The 21,106-nt window shown below is 45.2% G+C and overlaps 1 protein-coding gene across 4 annotated transcripts in view; it reads left to right on the top strand.

The window, feature by feature from the left end:
• The window catches only part of PCED1B (PC-esterase domain containing 1B), a 132,811-nt gene extending 111,920 nt beyond the window's left edge, over positions 1 to 20,891 (top strand). For 2 of the 4 annotated variants that reach the window (XM_055295133.2, XM_055295134.2), the window contains exons 5-7: positions 6,721 to 6,865; positions 7,114 to 7,229; positions 19,246 to 20,891. In XM_055295133.2, the coding sequence (XP_055151108.1) occupies positions 19,303 to 20,598 (1,296 nt within the window). In that variant the 5' untranslated portion in view covers positions 6,721 to 6,865; positions 7,114 to 7,229; positions 19,246 to 19,302 and the 3' untranslated portion in view covers positions 20,599 to 20,891. Of the gene's footprint in view, positions 1 to 5,328; positions 6,866 to 7,113; positions 7,230 to 19,245 lie in introns of those variants that run through there. The other 2 variants (XM_055295135.2, XM_063611290.1) reach the window with 2 other exon arrangements.
• Positions 20,892 to 21,106: the final 215 nt, after the last annotated feature.

The following is a 21,106-nucleotide window of genomic DNA, read 5'->3' as shown; positions in this document are numbered from 1 at the left end:
AAAGAAAGAAAAAGAAAGAAAGAAAGAAAGAAAGAAAGAAAGAAAGAAAGAAAGAAAGAAAGAAGAAAGAGAAAAGAAAAGAAAAAAGAATTTCTTAGGTTTTTTTGTTTTTGTTTTTGTTTTTGTTTTTTTGTGACGGAGTCTCACTCTGTTGCTCAGGCTGGAGTGCAATGGCGCTATCTCTGCTCACCGCAATCTCTGCCTCCCAAGTTCAAGCGATTCTTGTGCCTCAGCCTCCCAAGTAGCTGGGATTACAGGCACCCGACACCACGCCCAGCTAATTTTTATATTTTTAGTAGAGACAGTGTTTCACCGTGTTGGCCAGGCGGGTCTTGAACTCCAGACCTCAGGTGATCCGACCGTCTTGGCCTCACAGTGTTGAGATTATAGGCACGAGCTACTGCGGCCTTCTTAGAGTTCTTAAGAAGAATAAAGAGATAAACTGGTAAAACATGTAAATACTTTTTGGAGGGTGTACTAAATAATGCCACTAAATAATTAATGTTGCTAAATAATAAGTTAAATGCTTCATTTAACTGGAAATCTCCCTTAACCACTAAGCCCACTTTCCAGATATGCTAAAGTGGCTCAGAATAACAATAGCAGTGAACATCTGTAGAGTTTACACAGCATTTCATTTGATTTCCACAATTAACTCTAAGGTAGGCAGTGCAGAGCTGTTGACTTATTTTTGGAGCTGGAGGAGAAGAGAAAAGCAGGAGCTCGGCTGGACACGGCAGCAGGGAGAAAAACCCCTAGGTCCGTTGTTGGCACTGAAGTGGGGAAAATCATGGCCTGGGGAAAGGCCTAATGTGAGAAGTTAGTCGGTGTGCATAGGAAATAGGACGTTCATTTCACCAGCACAGATTCTTGTTCCTCACCTTCCTTAGTCCCTGGACCTTGCTTGTCCTTTCTTCCGCTCCAAGCCACAGAGCTTGAAACTGGCAAGTCCTCAGTTGCACTGCCAACAGGCAAAGCAGTGGGAACTCAAGCTTCCAGAATCTTCTACAACATAGTGTGAGTAAAAGCCAAGGCAAAGACAGTGTCCTGCTCTGTCATCCAGGCTGGAGTGCAGTGGTGCCATCACAACTCACTGCAGCCACAAACTCCTGGGCACAAGGTATCCTTCCACCTCAGCCTCCTCCTGAGTAGCTGGGACTACAGACATGCGCCACCACATCCTGATCATTTTTAATTTTATTTATTTATTTATTTATTTATATTTATTTATTTATTTTTTTAGAGACAGAGATGTAGCTTTGTTGCCCAGGCTGGGCTTGAACTCCTGGTCTCAAGCAATCCTCCCTCTTTGACCTCCCAAAGTGTTGGGATTTCAGGTGTGAGCCACTCTACCTGGCTGAGACTTGCTCTCATTTTTAAATTCAAAAAATGTTTTCCATAGGTCGACTGCCTGTGGAAAAAGGTGGCTCAGGCCTGTAATCCCAGCACTTTGGGAGGCCTAGGTGGGTGGATCACCTGAGCTCAGGAGTTCGAGACCAGCCTAGCCAACATGGTGAAACTCCGTCTCTACTAAACATAGAACAATTATCTGGGCATGGTGGCAAATGCCTGTGATACCAGCTATTCCAGAGACTGAGGCAGGAGAATCACTGTAGCCCATGAGACAGGGGATGTAGTGAGCCAAGATCGCACCACTGCACTCTAGCCTGGGTGACAGAGTGGGACTCCATCTCAAAAAACAAAAATAAAAAAGTTTCTTTTTCCATAGAAACACTATTACACTTAGAATTTAAATACTACAAAAATGATAACAATAATGACAGCAACAATAATAAAATAATGTCCATTTTTAAAACTCTTTTGTGTAATCCCTTCAGAGGAGCATAGGTGCTATTTCCCCCATTTAAGAAGTAAAAAACTAAGTAGCACAAAGATAAAGTAAGCATTAAAGATGGAAGAAATCCAGGCCTGCTGACTCAACCCTGGGTTCCTGTTACTGAGTAAATGGACTTTTGTAGCTAGTCCTGGAGCAGAATTGTCACAATCCAACCTGTTCATCAGTTGAAAGCACTGGTCATTATTAGCGCTCCAATCGCCCTTGTTTTTTATCCATGGGAACTTTTAATTCAGCCACTGGTTGGAATCTAGAGTAGTCAGCATAAGCCTAAACATTTGAAACACAAATACAGCTTTAGTGCAGCACTGGGTTTTCCATCGGCCTTTAAGAAGACTAGCTAACAGAGTGATGAAAATCGAATGAAGTTATTTCACACCTGCTTTGTTTTCTCATGGAAAAATTTAAAGCTGTGCACAAAATATTGTTTTGTTTTTCAACAGAGAATAACAAGGAAAGCTACATGCAAATATTTCTTTCTAGATAAGATGATTTTTTTCCTCTTAATTTAAACAAGTATTTATAGCTGAGATTAAAAGCTCAGGCTTAGGCCGGGCGCGGTGGCTCACGCTTGTAATCCCAGCACTTTGGGAGGCCGAGGTGGGCGGATCACGAGGTCAGGAGATCGAGACCACGATGAAACCCCGTCTCTACTAAAAATACAAAAAATTAGCCGGGCGTGGTGGCGGGCGCCTGTAGTCCCAGCTACTCGGAGAGGCTGAGGCAGGAGAATGGCGTGAACCCAGGAGGCGGAGCTTGCAGTGAGCCAAGATTGCGCCACTGCACTCCAGCCTGGGCAACAGAGCAAGACTCCGTCTCAAAAAAAAAAAAAAAAAAAAAAAAAAAAAAATAAAAGCTCAGGCTTTGGAGCCATACTTCTTCCTAAAGAAACAAAAGGAAATCTTAAGCTTATCTAATTATTCAGAAGACTCACTGTCATTAATGGGTGTGGTGGCGTGAGCCTAAAGTCCCAACTACCCAGGAGGCTGAGGGGGGAGGATTGATTGAGCCTGGGAGGTTGAGGCTGCAGTGAGCCGTGATCATGCCACTGTACTCCCGGGTGACCAAGGGAGACACTGCCTCAAAGCAAAAAAAAAAAAAAAAAAAAGAAGAAGATACATTGTCAAAAGAATAGTTCTGCCATTTACTAGCTGGGCAACCTTAGGCAATTTATTTATTTATTTTTAATTTATTTTTTGAGACAGAGTCTCATTCTGTTGTCCAAGCTGGAGTGCAGTGGCGCGATCTTGGCTCACTGCAACCTCTGCCTCCTGGGTTCAAGAAATTCTCTTGCCTCAGCCTCCTGAGTAGCTGGGATTACGGGTGTGTGCCACGACACCAGGCTAATTTTTGTATTTTTGGTAGAGACCAGGTTTCACCATGTTGGTTAGGCTGGTCTCAAACTCCTGACCTCAGGTGATCCACCCACCTCGGCCTCCCAAAGTGCTGCAATTACAGGCATGAGCCACCATGCCCAGCCAACCTTAGGCAATTTATATAACCTCTCCACGCCTCAGTTTCCTCATCTATAAAATAGAGATAATAATAGTTCTCCCCTCACCGGGTTGTGAGAATGGAGTAGGCCTGGCACAAAGTGAGTGCTCAGTGAGTGCCGATGATTATTAGGCACAGGCTACTGGGCCTTGAGGGGTACAAGGATGGGTGAGACCCACTTCTGCCATCCAGAAGTAGCATAGAGTTGGATAGAATGGCACATGGGCAATTAATTATAGAACAAAACAGAGCCAAAGGTTAGGTAGAGGCATGCCTCAAAGGAAGGAGAGATTTTTCTATCTGGGAGAGTAGGGAAGGCTCTCTGACAAAATTGTCTTTTAACGTGAGTCTTAATGAAGGAGCAGAATTTCTGTAAGAGGAAAGGGTTGGGGAACATTCAAAGGTGAGTCATAGAAACAAACATAAAGACATGAGAAAAAGCCCTCTGGGCTTCCACAAACCCTATCATTCCCTGCAGGCTTTCAGAAGATCCCAAGAAGAAAGGATCATATCCCAAGATATAAAAAGTTTACAGAATGCAAAATGTTGGAATTATTCTAACATATTAAATGAATTTGAAATTTTAAAACCTAGATGATGAAGTTTTATGTAAGAAAACATATAAAACTAAAACTATACCATTTTAAAAATAATGTTTTAATCAAAGACAAACTTTTTAAGGACTGAGAAAAATTGGGAGAGAGTAAAACATTTAATCGTAAAACCAAAAACAAATATGACATTGATCACTGTGCTCAGCTTCCCAAAATATATATTGCAACATTCCCCTTCTCCCTAAACTATATCTTCAAAATATATATATTGTTTCCAATATTCATCAGACATCAAAATTCTTTTTTTTTTTTTTTAAGAAAGGGATGCCGGGCGCGGTGGCTCACGCCTGTAATCCCAGCACTTTGGGAGGCCGAGATGGGCGGATCACAAGGTCAGGAGATCGAGACCATCCTGGCTAACACGGTGAAACCTCGTCTCTACCAAAAATACAAAAAAATTAGCCGGGCATGGTGGCGACTGCCTATAGTCCCAGCTACTCGGGAGGCTGAGACAGGAGAATGGTGTGAACCCGGGAGGCAGAGCTTGCAGTGAGCCAAGGTCACGCCACTGCACTGCAGCCTGGGCGACAGAGCAAGACTCTGTCTCAAAAAAAAAAATAAAAATAAAAATAAAAAATAAAAAATAAAAAAATAAAAAAAAATAAAAAAAAAAAAGAAAGGGATATCACCATGTTGCCCGGGCTGGTCTCGAATTCCTGGGCCAAGTGATCCTCCCCCCTCAGCTTCCCAAAGTGCTGGGATTACAGGTGGTGAGCCACCAGGCCCGGTCAACATCAAAATTTTTAAATGATTGCCAGGATACAGATCAGCTTAAGGATTTCTTCACAATTAAAACAAAACCAGTCATCAAAAATAAAAATGACTTTATCCACACATTTCAGAAGCAAAGTTTATTTCCACCCAAGTATGTATTCCCAGCCAGTGCGTCAAGAAAAATTATACAGCAGATCTCTGAAATTGCATGGTAAGAAGGTGCTGCCATCATTCTCATTGTTGGTCAATGCAATATTTACCTTTAGGGAGACTGTTCGAAGGTCACGAGACAATTATTTGAGACATTCAGCCACAGTTTGATGGGAAGATAAATGAGTGTCTAGAGAATTGGGAAGTGGCCGGGCATGGTGGCTTATGGCTGTAATCCCAGCACTTTGGGAGGCCAAGTCAGGAGGATTACTTGAAACCAGGAGTTCAGGACCAGACTGGGCCACAAAGCAAGAGCCTGTCCCCACAAAAAATAAAAAAAAATGAGCCGGGCATGGGATGCACACTTGTGGTCCCAACTACTCAGCAGGCTGAGGCAGGAGGATTGCTTGAACCTGGGAGATAAAGGCTGCAGTGAGCCATGATCGCACCATGGCACTCCAGCCTGGGTGACAAAAGTGAGACTCTGTCTCTTGAAAAAAAAAAAAAAAAAAAAAAAAAAAAGCCAGGCACGGTGGCTCACACCTGTAATCGCAGCACTTTGGGAGGCCAAGGAGGGTGGATCACCTGAGGTCAGGAGTTCAAGACCAGTCTGACCAACATGGAGAAACCCCGTCTCTACTAAAAATACAAAAAAAAATTAGCCGGGCGTGGTGGCACATGCCTGTAATTCCAGCTACTTGGGAGGCTGAAGCAGGAGAATCGCTTGAACCCAGGAGGCAGATGTTGCAGTGAGCCAAGATCGCGCCATTGCACTCCAGCCTGGGCAACAAGAGCAAAACTCCGTCTCAAAAAAAAAAAAGAAGAGAGAGAGAGAGAATTGGGAAGTGATAGGGGCCTGCATAGACTGCTTTTCCTACCTCCTACCCCCCAACCCCAGATAACTTTATTCTGTCTACCTGAATATGTCTGGAACTCAGGAGACAGGTCTGGGCTAGGGACAAAGATAATAGCTACATTCACTGAGCACTTAGAAATGTGGTGGTGTCATGCTAATAACTTTACGTGTGTTCATTTAACCCTCACTTGTTAGGAAAACTGCACTAATATTGTTCCCATTTTATTGATGAGGTTTCTACAGGGCAAAGAGGTTGCTTAATAGGCCCAGGGACTCAAGGGCTAGTAAGCAGTGGAGCAGGATCTAAACCCAGGGGGCCAACCCCAGAGCCCCTCCCTCTCAACCAATTTGGTTTATTGCCCCAATTCTCAGTCATCTGCATACAAATGGGAATTGATAAGGGGATGGTCCGTTGCTACCATCCAAACCAGGACTCTTAAGGGTTTGGAGTGCTACTAATCATTCTGGGGAAACAGGCAGAAACCAGAACTGTTTGGGGCAAATAGGGACATAGGGTTGGTTACCTCATTTCCTGACACTCTGAAAATGGGTGGACGCACGAGGATAAGAATGTTGAAGAAGAGAAGAAAGGAGCCCTTCAGTGGGCCTTGAGAAAGACCCGGAAGGGAGGGAGAAATAAGAAAAAGAGAGAGAGAGAGAAAGACCAACATTTGGGGAACTGCCAGAGAAAGAGAAACCCTCAAAAGAAACTAGGGAAAGACAGGATACAAGGGTGTCACAAATACATGGACTTGAGGGCTGGGTTTCGCGCCCTACCCCTCCTACTGGAAAAACCAAAAGGTGGCCACTGAAGGGAGCAACGAGGAAATCATCGGTGATTTACTAACAAACATTCCTTTGCTTTTATGCAGTCAGAACCAAATTAAAGTAAACGGAGGAGTGAGTGGGAGGTGGTGCCCAGACCCAGACCCAGTCAGTGCAAGCAAGTTTTTTTTTTTAATGTGGCCTTGGAGCGGAGGCAAAAGATAGGACTGTCCTGGAGGTGGAGTCAAAGATGTTTCCTTTCTTTTTCAAAGCAAGAAACTAGAATGTATTTAATGCTAAAAAGAAGGATCCAGGCCAAGAAGGGTAAAGAAAATGCAGAATGCAAATTATCCCCTCACTGGGGGATATCCGGGAGCGAAGTCCCTGAGCTGCTGAGGAAGCTTTACGCCTAAGGAGGTACCTGTCTGCCTTTGCAGGAGGGTGGGAAGTGGGGTGAAGATTTGAAGGTTTGAGGAGGGAGTCCAGACAGGGTTCTGTCTGCAGGCCTGTGTTTTCTCTGGAATCACTGTGGGAGGGCTTGCTGAGCCAAAGGATTAGAGGGGCCTACTGTCTGGCAGGCCTCGTATTAGGCCCTTGATGTACGAGATCTCTTTTCATTTTCATTATTATTCGACGAGGTAGGTAATATTATTCCCTTTTTACAGAAGAGGAAACTGGTTCAGAACTGTGGGCAACCAGCCCAAGAGCATGCAGCTGTCCAGGGGCAGAGTCCACATCTGGCTTCTTTGTCTGGAGTTGAAAGCCAGATCACCACCTTCTGGTATCTTTCATTTGTGTTAAAGGGGTAATAGGTAGGAAGTTAGCAAATATAATTTGAATAATGACGCAAGACCATCATGTAGAGGTTTACTATAGACTGTACATGACTGAAATCATACTTTTGTGTTTATGAAATGCTTAGATTATTTATTTTAGGGAATATTTACAAAAGGCTGTAAAACAAAAGTTTAAAAAAGTGAGGTCACTGGAATTAATGGTCCATAGTTTTATCTTTGGTTTTTATAGAAGTTAGCTGCATTTCAGTTATTAAGAACCTCCACTTCCTTCATAAAAATGCTCTCTGCATTTCTTTCTGTAATTCATAGGAGTTGTTTATATTAGACTATTATTATGGGAAAATATGCTGCTTTAAGAATTTTTAAACTTGGCAATTTTCAGACTTAAAGTGTTTGAGATTCTTCTGTTGATAGTTTATTTAAAAAGAATTACAAATTTCAGATTGTGGCCTGGTAGGGATGATACAAATACAAACTGAATATACCCACAGTGATTCCTGCCTCCACAAAGTAAACCTGTGATTACATGGAGCCCAGTTTGAAGATCTTTATTCTAGTTTCCGTTTTTCACTTATCTCGCATGATTTTAGATGTGTTTAAGGACTACCTGGATAACCAGCTTAGAAATACAGGCTATATGTTGTGGTTTCATAATGCAGGGGTTCACAGGGGAATCATGGTCGTTGTTGAGGGATGTGAGCCAAATGTGCAGTAACAGCTGTCATAGCCTTAGATAGACACAGAGGCTCTCTAAATTTTTGCTGAATTAATTAATAGACTGCAGATCCTAGACCTACGTAGGAAGAGAAGGTCAATGTAGGTAGGGGATTCAAATCAGTAAACAATATTTCCAGTGGTTATTTGGCAATTATTTTTCTTTTTCTTTTTCTTTTTCTTTTTTTTCTTTTTTTGACACAGAATCTCACGCTGTCGCCCAGGCTGGAGTGCAGTGACACAATCTTGGCTCACTGCAACCTCCACCTCCCAGGTTCAAACGGATTCTCCTGCCTCAGCCTCCCAAGTAGCTGGGATTACAGGCATGTGCCACCACGCCCAGCTAATTTTTGTATTTTTGGTACAGACGGGGTTTTGCCATGTTGACCACATTGGTCTCAAACTCCTGATCTCTGAGACGGGTCTCAAGATCCCTGAACTCCTGAGATGGATCTCAAGATCCACCTGTCTCGGCCTCCCAAAGTGCTGGGTTTACAGAATTGAGCCACTGCTCCCAGCCTGGCAATTATTTTTCTATTGCATTATTCACCACAGTGTAGCATCTCTCAGTACTTTTCTGTATTTTTTATTTGATCCTAAAGCTACTTTTAAAAATAGTCCTGCATTGCTTCTTCCACTTTGGTGTTGTATGGGTCATTGGATGTTAACTGACTTGCCTCAAATCAAAATATGAGTCTCTAGAGAATCCCCAGTCCACAAGTCATTAAGTTTTCCCAAAGAAAAGTTCAAATTGTTTGCTTTTCTTTTTTCTTTCAAAACTGTATATGGCATGTAATTTAATTTTTGGCAAGTTTTTTTTTTTTTTTTTTTTTTTTTTGAGACGGAGTCTCGCTCTGTCGCCCGGGGTGGAGTGCAGTGGCGCAATCTCGGCTCACTGCAAGCTCCGCCTCCCGGGTTCACGCCATTCTCCTGCCTCAGCCTCTCCGAGTAGCTGGGACTACAGGCGCCCGCCACCACGCCCGGCTAATTTTTTGTATTTTTTAGTAGAGACGGGGTTTCACCGTGGTCTCGATCTCCTGACCTTGTGATCCACCCGCCTCGGCCTCCCAAAGTGCTGGGATTACAAGCGTGAGCCACCGCGCCCGGCCAATTTTTGGCAAGTTTAAATTCACTTAGAAAACTAAGCAAATGCCAAGACATAGATAAATTATACAGGTGAGCTCATTAAAAATAATTCCTTATCTGTACCATCCATTCCACTAAAATTTAAGAGAATCTTGGAAAGTTCAAACTATTGGTTAGATCCCCCAAAATGAGATTATAAGGAAATGAACCATTTATATTCCCAGTACAATATTGTATTAAGATAGTCATATGCAAGAAACTTATACATTAGTTACAAGTACTTCCCACGGTGAATCAGAACATCCTACTTGTTAGTGGCTATCTCTGTGATTTACAACTTCTCTGCAGGATCTCTAAAGCAACTGGTTTATTTCAGTGTACCTCTTCTTGTAACTTAAGATCAATAAGAAAAGAAGAAAATCAACATAATTACTACAAAACATTAATGAAAGATAAATGTTATGTGTTTGGTTTGTGATCATTGCAAAGCAATAGTCAATGAGTTGTAATTCATCGCTTATGAAGCCATTAAAAAATTAATTATCCCCAAAAAGGGAAATATAAACAAGATGCTGGAAAGTAATTTATTGTGGCAGTAGACATTAATAATGCATATATCTGTGACAGCTTTAGCCTAAGCCCAAAGTTTACTTTGAAAACAGAAAAACACATGGAACTACTTATAACTATGATTTTTAAAATTATCATGAAACTTTAAAAAAATTCTGTTTTAATTCGAAGTTGGAATCAGGTTGCAATGATTATTCATAATCCTCCCTCTTCTGGCTTGACCCTTCCAACAGTCTCAGGTGCTTCATTTACATACATCAGTTTTAGCAGCCAGCTCTTTAAGTGTCCATTTTCTTACTCCTCCTCTTGAGAGAAGAGATTGCCTCTCTTTTTGAGATGGAGTGAGTCTCGCTCTGTCGCCCAGCCTGAAGTGCATTGGTGCGATCTCGGCTCACTGCAACCTCTGCCTCCCGGGTTCAAGCGATTCTCCTGCCTCAGCCTCCTGAGTAGCTGGGATTACAGGCGCGTGCCACCACACCCGGCTAACTTTTTATATTTTTGGTAGACATGGGGTTTCAACATGTTGGCCAGGCTGGTCTTGAACTCCTGATCTCATGTTATCCGCCTGCCTTGGCCTCCTAAAGTGCTGGGATTACAGGCGTGAGCCACCGCACCTGGCCGAAATTGCCTTTTCATACCTAGTGCTTGTACCCAGTGCACTATTTGGCTCTCCATGATCTTTATTAAGTGAATGAATGGATCTATAAAATAGCTACCAAAATGAATAAGTGTACTTATCAAATCTGCAGCAAAGAAAGATGCCTAGGCTACAGTGATCGCTGCTCTGGCCATTTTCAAATCCTTTTTTTTTGTTTTATTTTTTATAAATAAAAAGCTCTGAAAATGGATGCTATCGACCTTTTTTTAAAATCAGAGAAGTTTATGTCTCCAAGTTATTCTTCTCTACCCACTCCCCTAAAAGAGTCATTTTGGTTTTGTTAAGTTTTATTTTTAATGCTTGGTCTCTTAGCTTAAACGCTTCTTTCCCAAAATGATAGTCTTGAGGGTGTCAGATTTCATTAATCCTGTTACAGTTACAGTGCTCCTCTTTATCAAGAACTTCATTTCCATTTCAGGTTTTTTGTTTGTTTGTTTTGTTTTGTTTTTGTTTTTGTTTTTGAGGCGGAGTCTCGCTCTGTCACCCAGTCTGGAGTGCAGCAGCAAGATGGCAAGATCTCGGCGCACTGCAATCTCCGCCTCCCGGGTTCAAGCGATTCTCCTGCCTCAGCCTCACGAGTGGCCACGATTACAGGCACCTGCCATGATGCCCACCTAATTTTTGTATTCTTGTGGGGGGGCGCTTTCAGCATGTTGGCCAGGTCGGTCTTGAACTCCTGACCCCTGGTGATCCACCCACCTCGGCCTCCCAAAGTGCTGGGGCTTACAGGCGAGAGCCACCGCGCATGGCCCCATTTCGGGTTCTTACTGGAATACTTCTTCCCAGTCATTTTCCCCTGTCTTTCCTTCTCACAGTCATAGCTGCATGTTCCATTATAGAAGAATAATAAGGCCAGGCACAGTGGTTCACGCCTGTAATCCCAGCACTTTGGGAGGGCGATGTGAGTGGATCACTTGAGACCAGGAGCTCGAGACCAGCCTGGCCAACGTGGTGAACCCTCGTCTCTAATAAAGATACAAAAATTAGCTGGGCATGGTGGCAAGTACCTGTAATTGCAGGTATCTGGAGGCCAAGGCACGAGAATTGCTTGAACCCCGGAGGCAAAAGTTTCAGTGAGCTGGGATCTCGCCACTGCACTGCAGCCTGGGTGACAGAGCAAGACTCTGACTGAAAAAAAGAAGAAGACATTCTTAGGTCAACATTTTTGTCAGATATTGGCCCTGAGCTCTTGGAGCAAAGTTTGGGTGGGTTAAGTGAACTGGTTAGGATATAGGACCGCCAGAAGTCCCCAGACACTGTGAGGTCGTCAGTCTGTAGAACTGTGTTTTGGTTCTTCTTCTTTGTTTTTTCTTTTTCTTTTCTTTTTTTTTTTTTTTTTTTTTTTTTTGAGACAAAGTCACACTCTGTTGCCCAGGCTGGAGTTCAGTGGTGCGATCTCAGCTCACTGCAACCTCCTCCTCCTGGACTCAAGCAATTCTCCTGCCTCAGCCTCCTGAGTAGCTGGGATGACAGGCGTGTGCCACCACACCCAGCTAATTTTTAGTATTTCTAGTAGAGACAGGGTTTCACCAAGTTGCCCAGGCTGGTCCTGACCTCAGGTGATCTGCCCTTCTTGGCCTCCCAAAATGTTGAGATTACAGGCATGCACCACCGTGCCCTGCCTGGGTTCTTCTGAATTCAAGGTCTTTATGTGATTTTATGTCTCCTGCTTGAGATTAGGATATGGGATTATACTCATTCACCACCCATCCCCTCCCTTCATGACCACCTCTCCTGGGCAGAGGAGAGGGTTGCCTGACTATGAATAAGAAAAAGATAAGAGAAGATCCTTCTATTAGAGATAGACTTTGGACTAAATCTTAGCTCTATCACATCAATATCTTTCCCTATAAAATGGGAATAAGAGTTATCTTATAAAGGGCCAGGTGCAGTGGCTCATGCTTGTAATCCCAGCACTTTGGGAGGCCAAAGCGGGCAGATCATCTGAGGTCAGGACTTCAAGACCAGCCTGGCCAAAATGGTGAAACCCCATCTCTACTAAAAAACTACAAAAATTAGCCAGGCATGGTGATGCACGCCTGTAATCCCAGCTACTCAGGAGTCTGAGGCAGGAGAATCGCTTGAACCTGGGAGGCGCAGGTTGCAGTAAGCCAAGATTGCGCCACTGCACTCCAGCCTGGGGAACAAGAGTGAAACTCCGTCTCAAAAAAAAAAGTTACCTCATGAAGAGGTAATGTTGGTAAAGCACCTGGGATCTAGTAGCTGTTCAATAAACATTAATTTGTTTTAGCCAAAATATTTCACTTGCATCATCTAATTTGATCTTCATAGAACCCTGACAAACAAGCAGAACAAATATTGTAATCTTTTCTTTACTGATGATTAACCTGGTATTTTGAAACTTCTTAAGTATGGGTTGAACATCCTTTATCCAAAATGCTTGGAATAAAAACTGTTTCAGGCCCAGCGTGGTGGCTTACACCTGTCATCCCAGCACTGTGGGAGGCTGAGGAGGGTGGATCACCTGAGGTCAGGAGTTCAAGACCAGCTAGCCAACATGGTGAAACCCCATCTCTACTAAAAATATAAAAAATTAGCTGGGCGTGGTGGTGCGCGTCTGTAGTTCCAGCTACTCGGGAGGCTAAGGCAAGAGAATCGCTTGAACCCAAGAGGCAGAGTTTGCAGTGAGCTGAGATTGCACCACTGTACTTCAGCCTGGGCACCAAGAGCGAAACTGCTTCTCAAAAAAAAAAAAAAAGATAAGAAAAGAAAAGAAAACAAAAGTGTTTTGGATTTCAGATTTTTGGGTGATTTTAGAATATTTGCATGTACGTGGGGATGCCCATACATAGGCTGGGATTGGGCCCAAGTGGAAACACAAAATTCATTTATGTTTCATGTACAGCATATACACATAGCCTGAAGGTAATTTTATACAATACTTTACATTTTGTGCATGAAACAAAGTTTGTGTGCATTGAACATCAGAAAGCAAAGGTGTCACAATCTTAACCACTCGTGGACTGTGGTTGTTTGACAGCACCATCATTTCTGACTCAGCTTATATGTTTAGAGGCAACCAACAAGTAACCATTTTCTTTTCTTTTTGATATGGAGTCTCTCTCTGTTGTCCAGGCTGGTGTGCAGTGGCGAGATCTCAGCTCACTGCAAGCTCCCCCTCCCAGGTTCCCGCCTCAGCCTCCCGAGTAGCTGGGACTACAGGCGCCTGCCACCACACCCAGCTAAATTTTTTTTTTTGTACTTTTAGTAGAGACGGGGTTTCACCATGTTAGCCAGGATGGTCTCAATCTCCTGACCTCGTGATCTGCCCGCCTCGGCCTCCCAAAGTGCTGGGATTACAGGTGTGAGCCACTGCGCCCAGCAAGTAATCATTTTCTTTTTTTTTTTTTTGAGATGGAGTCTTGCTCTGTCCCCAGGCTGGAGTGCAGTGGCAAGATCTCAGCTCACTACAAGTTCCGCCTCCCGGGTTCGCACCATTCTCCTGCCTCAGCCTCCCTAGTAGCTGGGACTACAGGCCCCCACCACCACGCCCTGCTAATTTTTTGTATTTTTAGTAGAGACGGGGTTTCACCATGTTAGCCAGGATGGTCTCGATCTCCTGACCTCGTGATCCGCCTGCCTCAGCCACCCAAAGTGCTGGGATTACAGGCGTGAGCCACCGTGCCTGGCCAAAGTAATCATTTTCTTACACTTATTCACACGTAAGTACTTAACAGTAGAAAATATGACATACTTTTCCCCTTTTTTTGAGACACAGCCTCACTCTGTCTCCCAGGCTGGAGTGCAGTGGTGCGATCTCAGCTCACTGCAACCTCCGCCTCCCAGGTTCAAGGGATCTCCTGCCTCAGCCTCCAAGTAGCTAGGATTACAGGCATGTGCCACCACGCCTGGCTAATTTTTGTATTTTTCGTAGAGACAGGATTTCACCATGTTGGCCAGGCTAGTCTTGAACTCCTGACCTCAACTGATCCACCCGCCTCGGCCTCTCAAAGTGCTGGGATTACAGGCGTGAGCCTCCTCACCTGGCTAACATACCATTAGTATAGTGAAAAAGTAATGTGTTCAGTGTAACTTGGAGCATCATGTTGGCTCTCAAAAAGTTTTGGGTTTGGAAGGATTTGGGAATTTTGAATTAGGGATGCTCAACTTTTAATAATAATAACTAACTTATCAGCACTTCCTACTTGTTAGGCATTGTTATAAACAGTTTACATTTAATCCTCACATCAGATGTATGAAGTGTACTAATAGGTCCATTTTACAGATCTGGAAAATTAAGGCATAGAAAGGCTAAATAACTTGCCCAAGTTCAAAATGCTAGCAAATAGAAGAGTTAGGATTCAAACCCAGGTAGTATGATTCCAAACGCAATGCTCTTTGCTAATACTCTGTAGAGGGGGCTATGGATAGCCTCTGCCCATCTTAGTTCTTTTTTTTTTTTTTTTTGAGACGGAGTCTCACTCTGTCGCCCAGGCTGGAGTGCAGTGGCGCAATCTCGGCTCACTGCAAGCTCCGCCTCCCGGGTTCACGCCATTCTCCTGCCTCAGCCTCTCCGAGTAGCTGGGACTACAGGCGCCCGCCACCACGCCCGGCTGATTTTTTGTATTTTTAGTAGAGACGGGGTTTCACCGTGGTCTCGATCTCCTGACCTCGTGATCCGCCCGCCTCGGCCTCCCAAAGTGCTGGGATTACAAGCGTGAGCCACCGCGCCCGGCCCATCTTAGTTCTTAAGTGGGATCTTCGGGTGGGCTTCGAACCAAATTAATGCAAGACAGATTAACAGAAGAAAAGCGTGCGTGTTTTATTATCTTTTTACATGTACATGGGGTCCCTCATAAGAGAGTGAAGACCCCAAGAAATGGCCAAAGCAGAAAGATTTTATACCTTTTAGACAAAGAACTACACGTTTTGTGAAGAAATGACAGGACAAAGGGGTATAAGCTAGGGGTAGTAAATTCCAGGGGAGTCGCTAGGAGATAAATGGAGGGGGTGTAAAGCTGTTGGAGGATAAGGGTTTTTTCAGGAAGTTTATTTATTCAGCTCCATTGAAGCATCACTTCTTAAGTCACTGGAAACGAGGGTTATCTTCCCGTGTTGGTGCAGAGAAGGCCGCTTTTTCACAGGAATTTTTATGGCTTGATAAGAAAGGGCAGATCTGGAGGCCCTTTCTGCCACTGCTGCTTCTCAAGCTTCTTCACTCGAAAATATTTATATCAGAGAGGCATATTTTGGGGTGACATACCCTAGTTTCCTTCAACTCTTAAGTGCCTCCATTTCCGACAGTTTTTAAGTAGTGGACTTGAACTTATATCTTTCCAAGTCTAGGGCACTTCACTCCCAGAGAAGGAATGCATTAGGGCATTCCATAAGTAACACTGTAGCAGAGACAGCACTAAATTATCAGATCTGCCAGCTTCCGGGACAGAACTGTATTAACAGGGGAAGGTGTATTAGGGCACAGATTATGGCCAGAGTGCTGGCCCAGAGAAGGCACATCGAGCTGGGGCGGCATGGGAGCCCTGAAAACACAATAGGAAAGGGTTTCCGTCTTCACATTCTGCACTTTGGAGACTTGAGTCTGGAGTGGGAAGGAACGCTGTTCCCAAAGACCCCTAGACTTTCACAGTTCATGGCCCTTACCGCTTTCTACATGATAGTACAATTATCAGCTAGTATTTCTCATCTGCTTTTAGAGCACAAGATCATATTTTACTTATTTTTATACTCCCTATGTGGAGCATATAGTAGGCACTTATTAAGTGTGAGTTGGAGGAATAAATGAACCTAAACAAATGACATGCTTGAGTCCCAAAGGGATTTGGAGTTTGCTTCAGTTTTGTTTTGTTTTTCTTTGTTTGTTTCTTTTTTGGAGATGAAGGTCTTGCTATGTTGCCCAGGCTGGTTTCAAACTCCTGGTCTCAAGCAATCCTCCTGCCTCAGTCTCCCAAAGTTCTGGGATTACAAACATAAGCGACTGCAGCCAGCCAAAACTTTTATTCTGATAGCTAAAGTATTTTAATGAAGATTCTTTGTGGGGAAGATGTCAATATTTTCAACTGTTCTCTTATAAAACTTAATATTCTACCTGTTTTAATATTTTCATTTTTGTATTTATACCCATTTAAAACTACAAATAGGATATATAGCTTTTAAAATTTGAATGTGTAATTTAATAATAGCTATCCACTCACACCTATTAAAATGTTCCTACATCTATTGAAATGTTTACTAATGCATAAAATCTTACAAATTTCAAGCCGCACCGGATTTTCAAGGCTTTTGTGTAAGTAGATGAAGTGAATGCCATGTTCCTCCCAGTTGCAATCTGTTAGCAGTATTTTAGTGTTTCTACTATTTAGTCATCTGTGATATGAGTTGTAAATGGCAGCTTGAAATAATCTGAAGTTTTGAAGATGAGTTTCACAGCTTTTAACATTGCATCCAATGTGTTGGAGAGAAAAAACTTTTTCTCTACTCTTTTAGCATCAGTACCTGAGGGCGTATAGATTAAACTAACAAAAGACAGATTAACAGGAGAAAAGGCACATAATTTTATTTATTTATTTTGGGTGTGTGTTGCCAAGATACAGAGCTAGAAATTTTATTTATTTATTTATTTAGAGATGGGGTCTCACTTTGTGGCCCAGGCGGGAGTGAAGTAGCTGGAACACTGCTTACTGCAGCCTCAGCCTCCTGAGCCCAAGCCGTCCTCCCGCCTCAGCCGTGCGCCACCATGCCCAGTTAATTTTTGTATAGAGATGGGGTTTCGCCGTGTTGCCCAGGCTGGTCTCGAACTCCTGAGCTTAAGTGATCCCTTCCACCTTGGCCTTCCAAAGTGCTGGGTTTGCAGGCCTAAGCCGCCGTGCCTGCCACAGTTTTTGGCACGATCTGGGCTCACTGCAAGCTCCACCTCCTGGGCTCACGCCATTCCCCTGCCTCAGCCTGTACAGGCGCCCGCCACCACGCCCGGCTAATTTTTTGTATTTTTAGTAGAGACGGGGTTTCACCATGTTAGCCAGGATGGTCTCGTTCTCCTGACCTCGTGATCCGCCCGCCTTGGCCTCCCAAAGTGCTGGGATTACAGGCGTGAGCCGCCACAATTTTTAAATTAATGTTTGCAGGCAGGGAGTGCACCGGAAAACAGTGAAACTCAAGGAGCTTTGGGCTTTAAGGGATGATGAATTGTGGGGAAGTGACTGGGAAATAAATGGGGGGAACTCATGGAAGATACGGGCTATTATAGTAAGGTCTGTTTATGAGAAATCATCTTGGTGTCCATTCCCTGTGTTCGGTGAAAAGGATGATAACCTGTCTGATTGATAAGAGTTGGCTCTTCTTTCCCTGGTTCGGGGAAGGGTGTTTACCTTCCTGAAAGGGAAATATATGCCCTGATTCTAGGGCAGATAAGAGGAGGGCAGATAACTCTTCCTGCATCTGTCGATTGTCAGTTGCTTTCTGCTCAAAATAATCCTCATGCTAAAGTGCACATTTTGGGGTGGCATATTCCGATTCTCTTCAAATGTAAAGCAACGAATATTACAGCTGAAATATATTCAAATTATTTCCAGTTTTATCTTGATTTTTTTCAGTCCTATTGATGAGAAACAGCTACTTCCTTGTAAAAGAAATCTGTTTTTAGAGGTTTTTTTTGCTTTGCTTTTTGTTTTTGTTTGTTTTCTGAGACGGAGTTTCTGTCCTGCCCAGGCTAAAGTGTAATGGCGCGATCTCGGCTCACTGGCAACCTTTGCCTCCCGAGTTCAAGCAATTCTCCTGCCTCAGCCTCCCAAGTAGCTGAGATTACAGGCATGCGCCACCACGCCCGGCTAATTTTGAATTTTTTTTTTTTTTTTTTTTTTTTTTTGAGACGGAGTCTCACTCTGTCACCCAGGCTGGAGTGCAGTGGCGCAATCTCGGCTCACTGCAAGCTCCGCCTCTCGGGTTCACGCCACTCTCCTGCCTCAGCCTCTCCGAGTAGCTGGGACTACAGGCGCCCGCCACCACGCCCGGCTATTTTTTCGTGTTTTTAGTAGAGACGGGGTTTCACCGTGGTCTCGATCTCCTGACCTCGTGATCCGCCCGCCTCGGCCTCCCAAAGTGCTGGGATTACAAGCGTGAGCCACCGCGCCCGGCCCTAATTTTGAATTTTTAGTAGAGACGGGGTTTCTCCGTGTTGGTCAGGCCGGTCTCGGACTCCAGACCTCAGGTGATCCACCCTCTTCGGCCTCCCAAAGTGCTGGGATTACAGGCGTGATCCCACCGCGCCCGGCCTGTTTTTATGCTCTTGACCTAGCACAGGTACTCTTTCTTTGTGTTACCCGTTGCATTTCATTTAATTCTTTTAAAGTTATAACAAGCGATATAAGACTATAAAGAATATTTACAAAAATAAAAGGGGAGGGAAGTCAACCATAATCCTATTCTATGAAGATATGTTTTTACATATTTCCTTTCAATGTTATCTATGCATATCTCTTTTATATAGTTTAAGTGATGGGGCATTCAGTATGGGATGTAACTTATTCCACTTAACATTACATCACAAACATTCTCCATGTTCTTGCTTACTTGGGGTCCTCATTATCTAACAGTGGCGTAGCGCTAACCATCTCCACTTAGGCCTCGGGGCTGCCTCCAGGCTCTTGCCTAGGCATTCTGCTAGCACTCTCATCCCTAGGGAGGGTGGATCGTACTTGGCTCCTCCCCACCAGGTGGAACCTGAGCCTCCAACAGCAGCCTCAGGCCATTCAGAGGTCAAGCCCCAGGCCTAAACTGCGACTAGACAAAGAAGGCTTTTGGCTCCCTTCCTGCCCTCTCGCCAATCTCCCAGGTCCGGGCTTGGTGGAGCCTGCTATGCGGGCACTCCAGGTCCACTCCCTCGGGGTAGAGGCCACAGCGCCATCCCCTTCTTCATGGTCTCCCTACCCCCAACTTGCACTGGGCGCTCTGCCTAGAGGTGAGTCCCTCCCAGCTGTTCTCTCCTTCTGTCCTAGCCATCCGCAGAGCCACCCTGTGCAAAGGAAGGAGTTAGGCTGTGCGCCCTGGGCGTCATGATCCTTCTGCGGGCCTCCGAAGTGCGGCAGCTGCTTCACAATAAGTTCGTGGTCATCCTGGGGGACTCTGTGCATAGGGCAGTATACAAGGACCTGGTGCTTCTGCTGCAGAAGGACCGCCTGCTCACTCCCAGGCAGCTTAGAGCCAGGGGGGAGGTGAACTTCGAACAAGATGAGCTGGTGGACGGAGGCCAGCGGGGCCGCATGCACAACGGCATTAACTACCGTGAGGTCCGCGAGTTCCGCTCCGACCACCATCTGGTGCGTTTTTACTTCCTCACCCGCGTGTACTCCGATTACCTCCAGACCATCTTGAAAGAGCTGCAGTCGGGCGAGCACGCCCCCGACCTGGTCATCATGAATTCCTGCCTCTGGGACATCTCCAGGTATGGTCCGGACTCCTGGAGAAGCTACCTGGAGAACCTGGAGAACCTGTTCCAGTGCCTGGGCCAGGTGCTGCCCGAGTCTTGCCTGCTGGTGTGGAACACGGCCATGCCTGTGGGCGAGGAAGTCACCGGGGGTTTTCTTCCGCCCGAGCTCCGGCGGCAGAAGGCCACCTTCCTGAAAAACGAAGTGGTCAAAGCCAACTTCCACAGCGCCACCGAGGCACGTAAACATAACTTCGATGTACTGGACTTGCATTTCCACTTCCGCCACGCGAGGGAGAACCTGCACTGGGACGGGGTGCACTGGAATGGACGTGTGCACCGCTGCCTCTCCCAGCTGCTGCTGGCCCACGTGGCCGACGCCTGGGGTGTGGAGCTGCCCGACCGCCACCCCGTGAGCGAGTGGATCAAGAAGAAAAAACCTGGCCCGAGAGTTGAAGGGCCGCCCCAGGCCAACAGAAATCACCCGGCCTTACCTCTGTCCCCACCCTTACCTTCCCCCGCATACCGCCCCCTGCTTGCGTTCCCACCCCACCGCTTGCCGCTGCTCCCGCTCCTGCCCCCACAGCCTCCTCCTCCCATTCTCCATCACCAGGGAATGCCCCGGTTCCCACAGGGTCCCCCAGATGCCTGTTTTTCCTCAGACCATACCTTCCAGTCGGATCAATTCTACTGCCATTCAGATGTCCCCTCATCAGCCCATACAGGTTTCTTCGAAGACAACTTTATGGTTGGTCCTCAGCTGCCTATGCCCTTCTTCCCCACACTCCGTTATCAGCGGCCTGCCCCAGTGGTCCATAGGGGTTTTGGCAGGTATCGTCCCCGTGGCCCCTATGTGCCCTGGGGACAGCGGCCTCGACCTTCAAGGAGAAGGGCCCCAGCCAATCCAGAGCCAAGGCCTCAGTAGACGGACCTAGGCCTTATTCCCTCTTTATGAACATGGATTGGACACATATGACACTTCCTTTCCACTGCTTGGTCTGAACAGACTGACCTTGTTAACAAGCCTGGAGTCCATGCCTGGTCTTTTTGTTCATTGCTGTTACCAAGAAAGCCAAGGAAGAGCAGTCTGACTCATTCTTCTTGGCTGCAGCCTCTTCCCCACTTCCTGGGGGTGACCCAGCGTTAATCCTGCCTCCCTACTCCTATTCTCTTTGCCTTTGTGTAAAAATAAAATGGAAATAAAGAAGTTGCACAGAAGTAGTTGTGGGTTTTGCGTGTGTCTATATTTATTGGATGCCTCTCCATTAAACAATTAGTTCTTTTTTTTTTTTTTTTTTTTTGAGACAGAGTCTCGCCGTCCCCCAGGCTGGAGTGCAGTGGCGCGATCTCGGCTCACTGCAGGCTCCGCCCCCCCGGGTTCACGCCATTATCCTGCCTCAGCCTCCCGAGTAGCTGGGACTACAGGCGCCCAC

This window comes from Symphalangus syndactylus, chromosome 10 (assembly GCF_028878055.3).
Source record: "Symphalangus syndactylus isolate Jambi chromosome 10, NHGRI_mSymSyn1-v2.1_pri, whole genome shotgun sequence".
Taxonomy (NCBI): domain Eukaryota; kingdom Metazoa; phylum Chordata; class Mammalia; order Primates; family Hylobatidae; genus Symphalangus; species Symphalangus syndactylus.
Note: the sequence above shows the minus strand (reverse complement) of the source record. Positions and strands in the feature narration are given on the sequence as shown.